Source organism: Helianthus annuus, chromosome 2 (assembly GCF_002127325.2).
Source record: "Helianthus annuus cultivar XRQ/B chromosome 2, HanXRQr2.0-SUNRISE, whole genome shotgun sequence".
NCBI classification, from domain to species: Eukaryota; Viridiplantae; Streptophyta; class Magnoliopsida; order Asterales; family Asteraceae; genus Helianthus; species Helianthus annuus.
This window is the reverse complement of record NC_035434.2, coordinates 9,464,980-9,475,764: the sequence shown is the minus strand read 5'-3', so window position 1 is coordinate 9,475,764 and position 10,785 is coordinate 9,464,980. Positions and strand designations below refer to the sequence as shown.

The following is a 10,785-nucleotide window of genomic DNA, read 5'->3' as shown; positions in this document are numbered from 1 at the left end:
AATATATTATTTTGTTTAAATTCTTTAAACTATCGTTGTTGTTATTGTTGATGCTTAAATCATATTAGATGTTTGCTTTTCATATGCTTGAAAATCTTTCGTGGTCACTCCTCATGTTTCCGCCTGCGGCGGGGTGTGACATAGCAACATAGCTCACATGGCCTCTGAGTACTCGCGAAGAGGTGGCGATGAAAGTAGGCCCCAATGATGGATTTTCAGGGTGAAGAGCCTCTAATGATCATGCCCTAAAATTTCGAAAAAAAAAACATAAAATGTCACATTTAGCATAAAAACACCAAAATGTTGAACAAAAAGAGAAGATTTACTGACCATAGTGTGGAGTATTGGCATCGCCAGCTGATCGTATTCTCGGACCCGCTGGCATGATCTTGATGAATATAGATGATTTTGTAGATAGAGGAAGTGGAAATGTATGTAGTTGGCTAGTCAGATTTATAATATCCGATCGTTTGTATATGTAGCATCTGGTTGGCGAAGATGAAGATCTTGAGAATTTTGGGGAAGTGGATATGTATATGTACCTTGGAATTTATATAAAAGTTCTATATCTTTTACCGTATGTATATGTCCGATCGTATCTGGGAAGACAAAGCCCTTTCCATCTTCTGGTTTAATTTGGCGGCGAAGTGGAAATGATCAATTGCACATAAAAACTTTTACTATGTCCATTTTGTTACCTTTAGCCACACCAACATGTTTTATCGTGACCATTTCAAACTTTTAGTCACACCTAAAATCAAACAATCACCATGGCATTTGGTCACATTTAGCCACACTTTTTTAGAATGGCTAGAAAATGCCACAGTTTGTTCTTAAAGTGTCACTAAAAGTTTTGAAAATATGTGTTTTTGTCACATGAATAAAAAATAAAAAAATATAGCATCGTAGTTGGTAAATTTGGTCACATGTAACCATTTAGGTGTGACCATAAACTACAAATAGTCATATGTTTATTGATTTGCCATCACTGTTGATAATTTTTAGCCATACATAAAAACATTAACCGTGACCATAAAATAAATAAACTTATTAATTTTTTATACTTAATGGCTAATAAACAATGCTCTTTGGTCACATAAACTTGTAAGCGGCCATGCGTATTAGCTTGTAGCCACATCACTAAAAATCACTGTGACAGTTGCTCACATTTAGCCACACTTTTCTACCGTAGCTAGTAAATGTCAAATTTTTTTTAATGAAAGTGTAACTAAAGGTTTCAAAAAGATGTGTTTTTTCACATGAATAAAAAAATCAAACTTATATAACACTACAAGAAACGGACACTTTTAGCGGCTCCAGGTGTCGCCGCTATTGCCCTATTTTGTCGCCACTATTAACCTTTAGCGGCGACGTGTGGCCGCTAAAGGGTCGTCGGTATTGATGGGTCGGTATTGCCCAGTGTGTCGCCGGTAAAGTTCTATGTCGTCGCTATTGCCTGTGTCGGAGACTTTGCCGGAAACTTTGCCGGAGATGGATTTCCATATTTTTTACCAACAAAACACGATTAACTCGCATGATATTTTGTTATTAACCAAGTTGAAGTCAGTAATCGAACAAAACACGAATAATTTTCATTAAAATATGTTTACATGATTTCTACAAATTCAACATGTTTACATGCCTACATTACAAAATCTGTCATCACGCCGGAGATGGTGGTCACATGCCGGTGGAGCTTGACAATGAGGGTGGTCCGGTGGAGCTTGACGGTGGTTGTGGCCCGGTGGAGCTTGACAGTGGTGGTGGTCAGCTGGAGCTTGACATTGGTGGTGGTCCGGTGGAGCTTGACGGTGGTGGTGGTGGTACGGTGCAGTGCCGGAAAAGCTTGCTGGGTGGTGAACGGTGAAGATGCTCGCTGATGATGGTGACGAAGATGCTGATGACAGTGACAAAGATGCTTGTTGGGTGGTGAACGGTGGAGTGCTGGAGGTCTATGGTGGCGGCTGGCGGCTGAAGGTGGTGAATGGTGGAGTTTGATGAACGAAGATGAAGGTTGAGCAGAAGGTTGATGATGGTGTTGAGATGGGTTTGTGTTTTAGGAGGATAAGGTAGGGGTGTGTGTTTGTTTGAGCAGGAAGTTGATGGTGGCCATTGGATCAATTTTTAATCAATGATCAGCAACAAATCTGGAAGAAGCACACGGATTGAGCCCTCTAGCGGCGACGGCAATAGCGGCGACAAAGAGCCTTTAGCGGCGACGCATGTCTAGGTCGTCGCTATTGCTCTTGTCGCCGCTATTGCCGTCGCCGCTAAAAGTGGTAGTTTCTTGTAGTGTAATGGCAGTAGGTCGTCACATTTGGCCACACTTTTCGAGTGTGGCTAGTAAATGTTACACTTTTTTTTCTTCTTAAAGTATGGCTAAAAGTTTTTAATTGTTATACAATAGTCACATGAAATAATAAAATGTGTGGCTAAAAGTGTTTTGAAATGTTGTTAATGACCTATAGCCACACATTTACTAAAAAGTGTGGCAGGGTGGTTGAAGAATAAGTGTGGTCATCGCCCCCTTTTGACGTAGTTATTTCTATAATACCAACCTTATAATTAAAGAAAATGGTTGGTAGTTTTCTCAATTTACAAGTTTTTAAGGGTTTTCTAATGAACCTAACCCTATATAGAAATTACATGTTTTTTCAGTATTCAACCTGTGTAATACACGTAAGAGCTATTATCGTATTTTCAGTGATACTTATTAACATGGGCCGACTTTTGTGATAAATTCAAGATAGTTGTGTGAAGTGTCATATGATAATAAAAAGAGTAAATTGTCATTTTAGTCCCTGAGGTTTGTCCTAAATTGCCCTTTTAGTCCAAATAGTTTTTTTTTTCTTTTCTGTGTCCTTGACTTTTTCATTTTTTGCCATTTTGATCACATTGCCTAACTCTGTCTAAAACCTCAGTTTTAACCAGGGGTATTTATGGCATTTTCGTTATAAACTTTTCAAATTGTCATTTTAGTCCAAAACTTATCTTATATTGAAAAATAAAAGAAAAATATCTAATTAGTGGAACCCACCCCTACCCTCCCTTTCTTCATCAAACCCTCTCTCTCTCTCTACCTTCACCTCACTTTACATCTCCCACCCAAAACCACCATCAACACCATCCACCACCTTCACTACCCTCATCAGCCTCTCACCACCCCACGACCATCACCACCCACCACCATCACTACCCTTGTCGACCTCTTACCACCGCAGGGGCTAGGCAGATTCCGACGATACTATTGCAGGGACTAAAATAGCGATACGGTTGTAGGGACTAGGCAGATTCTTACCACCACAACAGTCAATGATAGGGTCGGCTAAACAGTCAGCCTCTTGAAACCCTCTTCAGTCTCTTACAATAGTCGGCTAGGCAAATTTCAAAGATACTATTGCAGATACGACATCGACTTCGGACCTATGTTGTCCATCCAGATTCCGACGATACTATTGCCCTTACATTCCGACGCTACAAATTTTGTTGCCTTTACAGATCTACGTCGTCTATCTAGTGTTGTCGTTTGTTGATTTTTTTTGGTGTTTGATTTGAGGAATGTGGTTGTGGTGGTGATGATAATGGTGAGGATTGAATTGATTTGTGGTGGGTGGTGATGGGTTTGGGTTTGATTTGGGGATGGTGGTGGTGGTGGGTTTTGATTAGGCAGTGGTTGTGGTGGTGATTGTTGTGGTGGTTGGGGGAGAGGGACATGAGAGAGAGTGGGGGTTGTGAAACAGTGGTGAGTGGTGGTGGTTATGGTTGTGAGTGGTGGTGCATGGTGGTGTTGGTGTTGGGTGGGAGATGCAGAGAGAGGTAGAGGTAGAGAGGGGGAGGTCGGGGGAAGAGTGAGAGAGAGTGTGTGCAATTATGTGTGTGTGTATATATATTAATTAATTATTAATATTTTGTTTTATGGTTTTTAATAATCAAAGGGTTTTTCGAATCAGAAATAGAAAAAAAGAATGGGTTTTTGGACGGGGTTAGGGTATGTGATCAAAATGGCAACAAAAGTGAAAAGTCAAGGACCCAGAGGAGGGAAAAAAAACTATTGAACTAAAATGACAAATTTGAACAAACCTCATAGACTAAAATGACAATTTACTCTAATAAAATTATGTAAGTTATATAAAGTTTCAAATAGATTATGTAATTATATTTTTTCTATTAGAGTAGATTATACTTTGTCTCCTTCCTTTATGTATTACCAAATTTATGAAACATGTCATATAAAAAAAACAATTAAAGATTATGTTCAAATTCTCTGTTTTTTCAAACATATTATCTCATTTATTTTGAACCCAATTAGTAAAGTCAGTTATCCTCAATTTAACCATTGATAAATTGGTTCATTCACATGCCATTAACTCAAAACCCCTTTATAACTTTATTTGACCAAAATCTCATTCTTTATTAATGTTTGATAAGATAATGATTTGGGGGGTTTTAAAAGGTGTGGGTGGATGGTATTGGTGATTGATGTAGGGTTTCCCACGAAAGAGGTGGTTGATGTAGGGTTTCCATCGATGGTGGGTGGATGATGGTGAGAGGTGGTGGTGTTTCACAGCGGTAGGCGATGGTGGAACACAACGTCGGTGGGTGATCGAGAGAGAAGAGAGGAAGACAGTGGATGGATTTTGGGTGGTTAGAGACTAGTGAGAGATAGAAAAACGATTTTCAACTTATATATTTTTTTTTAAGTTCATTTTAATCAAAGGGTGTGAATGGGCAATTTTGTTCTTAACCTAGGTAACTAAGGAAATTAACTGGGTTTATATTAAAGAATATAAAATGTTAGAAAAACTAAGAATGTGAACATAATGTTTAATTGTTTATATTAAAGCCAATGATTTTTAAATCAAGTGGTGAAAGACTTTTGTTTCTCTTGAGAGATGCAGGTTTAACCCACATTTGGTGCAGAGTGAGACACTGGTGGGCAATGATAGGAGACCCAGGAAAATTTTCGATCCTTGAGCTAAATGGGTTTTACTGGTAATTTCACTGACGTGCCTATGGGCAGGTGGGTTGCCGGGTTTTCCCCGGAATTGGTGGTGGACTCGGGTTACTCTCGGAGTACTCCGTTTGGTCCAGTTGGTGCCCCAAGAGTGCTCGGAATTGATTCTGTTGACCGTTTAAAAAAATGTGACAAGCGTCCAGTATCTAATTTATTTTATTATATGTAAGGATTCGTATTTTATCTCTTACTTTTTTATAAATATATCTTATCTTAAAATCATATTTTATAATTCATAAATTTTCGTGATTAACTATGAAATATTTTCGTTATTTAACAATTAACACACTTAATACACATGTTTCTAAACTTTGTATATTTTATATATTTGAACCAGCAAGAAACTAACTAATGGAACCAACATACAAAACGTCTAATATTTTCGTTTTAATCTATACTATATAATAAAAGAAACTATTTTTGGGACACTTGTCATCATATTAGAGAATCTCTTATAAATAATTATTATTTTAATTTAATCTTTTCTAATTAATTATAGATAACTCTTCTATTAAATATATTAAGTTTAATATCTTATGGATAATTATTATTTAGTTTAATCTTTTCTTCTCATTTATAATATTATTTAGAGAAAATTATGATTTTAGCCCCTGTAGTAATTTCACTTTTACTCTTTTAGCCAAAAAAAGAAATTTTTAACATCTGAGCCCCCAACGTCTTCTTTTTTAACCCTTTTGGCCCCTAACAGTAACCCCATCCATTAAATGTTAGGGGCCAAAAGGGTTAAAAAAAAGACGTTAGGGCCAAAAAGGTTAGAAAAAATACGTTAGGGCTTAGATGTTAAAAAAAATCTTTTTTTGGGCTAAAAGGGTAAAAGTGATATAACCACAGGGGCCAAAATCGTAATTTTATTTTTTGATGTACAAAATTAGATTTATTCAATTCGTATAATACACGAGATTTTTTAAGGATATATATATTTTTTATTATTTAGTAAAGAAAAATACATTTATTCAAACCGGGTAATATGCATATTTTTAAAGATATAATTTTTTTATTATTTGGTATATAAAATTACATTTATTCAACCCGTGTAATAAATGAGGTTTGTTAAAGATGTATTATTTTATTATTTGGTAAATAATATTACATTTATTCAAGTCGTGTAATCGATGTGGTTTTAAAAATACAACTTTTTTATTTTGTATATAAAATTACATTTATTCAACCTGTACAATATTGTTCTTATCGATATAACTTTTTATTATTTAATATATAAAATTATATTTATTCAACTTGTGCAATAAATAAGGTTTTTAAATATATATTATTTTATTATTTAGTATATAAAATTTATTTATTCAACCCGTGTAATACACGGGGTTATAACCTAGTATACAAGTTATTACAATAAAATAAGATTGGTTGAAGGAATATAAAAACGTCAATTTGGATCGTAAGTTTAAACCAGTATTTAACAAGATTATTATAATAAGGTGCATGTTTTTAAAAACATTATTTTCACCTAAATATGTTGCATCTAAATGTATTTTTTCAACCCATCTTCAAACATACGAACAAAAGACTCCATCTCATTGGTCGCAAGGCAAACGCCGATCTCAAGATCTTCATTATTTTCTCTACACCCATTCATGGATATTGAGCCACTATAATCGATCGAAATTGTTTCGAGTTTTTTGGGCTTACCCCACCCAAAATCCATGTCATAAAACTTGAGCTTTGGTGTTCCCGCGACCCCAATCATTGTTGTTGGAATCCCTTTGGCAAACAAGTACCCAAATGACTCTACTTCTTTAACAACTCCATCTTTATCAGTCAAGGTCTTATGTAAACTTTCTCCGAGCAATTTTGCAGCATTCACGAACCCTTCTTTTCCGCTTAACTCAGTGGTTTTTTCCACAGCACCACATCGGCTAACACAGTTGCCGAAATAGGCTGTTGGGATTACGGGATCCATATGTGTCCTACAATCAATGGCGAAACCAAATAGTTGTAGCTCATCGTTGCGTGTATACGCTATGCAACTCCAGATATAAGCACATGCAACCGTAAAAGATGATACATATGCTAATGTTGGTAGTCGGGTTGAAACTAAACGTTTCAACCTAAGCAACAAAGTTCGAGGCAATATAAATGTGCCTCGAACTTTATCAGTTGGTCCACATAGTTTTGGAGGTTGATACTTTTCTTTAAAGTTTTCAACTTCCACAAACTTTAGATAATTTTCATCTAGTTTAGGGTTTTTTACTACTCTATCATAAATCGGCAAAGTTCCATTAGCTAGAAACGACTCATCTGTACCACATTGAGCAATCGACGTCCACGCCTTCAAGAAAATAAACCTGGTGCTAGCATCACCAAGGCAATGGTGATTTGTCATTCCAATAGAGATTCCGGAGTTTGGAAAAAGTGTCACTTTAACGGAGAACACCGGGATCTTTGTAAAATCTTGAGTTTTATCAGCTTGGCCTAGTTGAGGTATAAGATAGTAAAACATCCCACAATCTCGGGGATGGTTTCCCGTTAGTTCGTTGAAATCAAGGTTACATTCTGCGAAAGTCACTGCAACAGAATCACCTTCAACATAACGGATTTCCGGCTTTTTGGTAGAAGTAGGAAACACGATCAAGTGACCAGAAAATGGAAAAAAATGTTGAAGAGTGATTGACAAAGAGTGTTTGAGACTAGGAATAATATTTTCAGTGAAGTGAGTTTGTGTGATTGAGAGCTCGTAAAAGAATAGATTGTGAACAGGAGGGTGTTGCTTTAACCACCAAAAGTCAAAGAAGGTCAGTGGCAACAACCTGTCGCCTATGGTGGCCGCTGGTGGTGATACCCGTGACTCTTCAACAATAGTCAAGAGGGGAACGGAAGCCATGATCTGTTGTTGGTTCTTTGTTAATTGTAGTGTAGTTATACTGGTTAATGTGATGTTAGTCCAATTGTTTATTCTTTCCTTTTTAATTTTAAATTTCAAGTTGTGTAAACTTTTTATTTGTAGGTTTTTTGGTAAATAATATTCTATTTAGAACACTAATAATTCAATTATTTGAAATTGCCGTCATCTTGGACTAAGCTTACTGCAATATTTTAATTTATAACGTCCAAAATGAATTAATATATTTATCAATCACCAAAGTTTCATGTGATGGTATTCATATGATATAATATTTGAATTATTATTATTTATTATTATTTATATATACTCTAATTTTCATCATTTCTATGCAATAAGAGTTGTACATTCTGCTTAGAATGTGTTTTGTTGGTTTGTCTTCTCATTGGGTAGTTTAAGCTGTGGACACATCACCCACACACGCATCGTTAATCCTCAGTCAGATGAAAATCCCCAACCATCTTCTCGCATAAGTCTGGATAGAGATAGAGATCGGGAGAAAGAGAATCAGGAGAGGTTAATCTGATCACACTCTATCGGCCACCGGTATCGCTGACGACGATGGTGGTTCCGGTGATTGGTATGGTGGCTGTTGGTGGCGTATCAGGCCCGATCTCCGGTGACATTAAATAAACTCCGGCGAATTCCGGTGGTGTACGCGGCAATGCATGGCTGTACACGGTGGCCGTCGTGGAACCACGCGCTTTCTCAGCTCAGTCAATTACTTTACCCCTACTTACAGAACAGTACACAAGGAATCCGGTGAGAAGGCGCGACCTAATGTTATGACGAGACTTCGATTAACTCCGGCAAGAAATCTGGTAAGCCTCGATTCAGTTGCATATTCCCTTTTCAGTTAGATGTGTCTAAGTTGTGTTCGTTGAAGCTATTTTCGGTGTTATAGAACTCCGGTGAAGCTTCGGTGACTTCTCCGGTTACCGATCTCAGTCTGCATGTCATTAAATCTTAAAGATCGGTACTGTAATACTTATTAAGGGACATGAAATATAGTCTTCATCCGAAATTTTTATTTCAAGTTGGGTTATGATTGCATCTGTGTTGGGAGAAATTTGAAATTGGGTTTTGAATTTAATGTTTTGGAACATGGATTTTGGAAATCTTGAATTTTTGATGTGATTTGGATTAGGGTTTTGATTCGGGTGGTGATAAATTTGGGGAAGATGATATCGGTTTCTTCGCCTTCGGTTGTCCAGAGTTCGTTAGAGGAAATGTTGGAGTCTCTCCAGCGCAGAGACGGGATCAAGAAGCCGTCGGACTTGCCCCTGGCGTTTGTTGCACGCCCGGCTTCCAAGGCGCGGTTTGGAAGGCGTTTGCTGCCCGCCGTGTTTGGCATGTCGTCAAGATGGTAACCGTAAGATGCAAGATGTCGGTAATAGTAGTTTTGGCAGGAGGAAAGTTTTGGAAACAGAGGAATGTGTTGAGTCACCCTACACCATGGCAGTTGTGCATGAACATCGATTGGCGGAGAACGGTGGGGCCGGTCTTGCCACTGCCCCTTCCCCTGCATCGTTGGGTTCGGGATGGGATACTAGCATCGTGTAAGTGGTAACCGGAGTTCTGTATGACATTATACCCTTGCTGTATAGGCATTGGAACTTTTGAGTAGGCAGGAAGTTGATTTTTGATATCTACTAACATTGCTGCTCGTGTAAGTGGCCAACTTTTCAATCTTTCTTTCTTTGTTTTTTATTTACTAGAAAATGCTAACGGTGAATATTAACCATTTAAATGGTTTGTACAGGGGCTTGATATTATTGGAGTTCAAACGGTTATCAACTTTGAGTGCCCGCGTGACCTTACTAGGCAAGTTTTTATATTACTTATGTTTATTATATTCATCTTATATTCATCTTATGTTATGTTATGTGTGGGTGAATATTTATTTATATAGCTATGTTCATCGAGTGGGTCGGACTGCTAGAGCTGGTAGAGCAGGCTATGCTGTTACTTTTGTCACCGATAATGACCGATCGCTCCTAAAAGCTATTACTGTAAGTTTTAATATTTTTTTTGTATTTGAAAGAGTATTTATATATATAATGTTGGGTGTTTTTTTATATCTATAATCTTTGATTGTTTTTGTGTCACGACGACGTTTTGAACCCATGATTTGGGCGAAAGGGTCATGCTGTTGGTGATATTCCTGGAGTTAGGTTCAAGGTGGTTAAAGTTTTTGGTGTTTCTCTTTTGGCTCTCTAGCCCCCTGCCGCATCGCGGCGGGTTACTCTTCTAGTTTACATATAAATAAGCAACTTTATTGTGCATAAGGCTCTTGTACATTTAGCTTAGGGAGTTTTTCAAAAAAAATGTAGATTTTTCCTTTTTAACCCTAAACTTTTAATCTTTGACAATTTAAGTTTAAAGTTTTAATCTTTGTTTCCTTTTTAACCCTAAAGTTTTAATCTTTGACAATTTTAAATTTAAAGTTTTAATCTTTGGCATGGTTGTAAAAGTCCCGCCTAGGCTCCGAATACTCATCGAGTACTCGCTACAAGGTAGACTGCCGAGGCACGAGTACTGTTCTCTCAGGTCAATTATTCCCCGAGTACTTTCCGCCTAAGCCGACTTTCACTTCTAATTCAAAAGTTTCCATCTTATACAATTTAACCCCTTTGATTAATTTGATTTTTTACTTCTAATTCAAAAGTTTTCATCTTTTGCAACTTAACCACTTTGATTAATTTGATTTTTCACTTCTAATTCAAAAGTTTTCATCTTTTGCAATTTAACCACTTTGATTTTCTTTACTTATATGTTGTAATCTTGACTTTGGGGGTTTTCAAAGAAAAAATGGCTATGCATATGTTTGTTGTAACCTTGGCTTTGGGGGTTTTTTCAAAAAAAAAAAAGTTTTTTTTACTTTTCACCCAAA

General features: G+C 36.9%; 2 protein-coding genes across 2 annotated transcripts; one reads left to right on the top strand and one right to left on the bottom strand.

Annotated features, from left to right (window-relative positions):
- Window positions 1-6,383: 6,383 nt before the first annotated feature.
- LOC110910071 (malonyl-coenzyme A:anthocyanin 3-O-glucoside-6''-O-malonyltransferase) lies at window positions 6,384-7,874 on the bottom strand. Its single transcript, XM_022154793.2, has one exon. It carries the CDS (start codon window positions 7,872-7,874, stop codon window positions 6,516-6,518), a length of 1,359 nt encoding a protein of 452 aa, XP_022010485.1. The 3' UTR covers window positions 6,384-6,515.
- Window positions 7,875-8,343: 469 nt separating this feature from the next.
- Window positions 8,344-9,718, top strand: LOC110901955. Its single transcript, XM_022148706.2, has 3 exons — window positions 8,344-8,713; window positions 9,040-9,561; window positions 9,655-9,718. Exons 1-2 carry the CDS (start codon window positions 8,561-8,563, stop codon window positions 9,460-9,462), a joined length of 576 nt encoding a protein of 191 aa, XP_022004398.1. The 5' UTR covers window positions 8,344-8,560; the 3' UTR covers window positions 9,463-9,561; window positions 9,655-9,718.
- The last annotated feature ends 1,067 nt before the right edge of the window (window positions 9,719-10,785 follow it).

Coding starts and splice junctions, on each gene's coding strand:
- LOC110910071 (XM_022154793.2), bottom strand. CDS start 7,874: ATGGCTTCCGTTCCCCTCTTGACTATTGTTGAAGAGTCACGGGTATCA.
- LOC110901955 (XM_022148706.2), top strand. CDS start 8,561: ATGGCTGTACACGGTGGCCGTCGTGGAACCACGCGCTTTCTCAGCTCA. Junction 8,714..9,039: donor TAACTCCGGCAAGAAATCTG/GTAAGCCTCGAT, acceptor GATTTGGATTAG/GGTTTTGATTCGGGTGGTGA.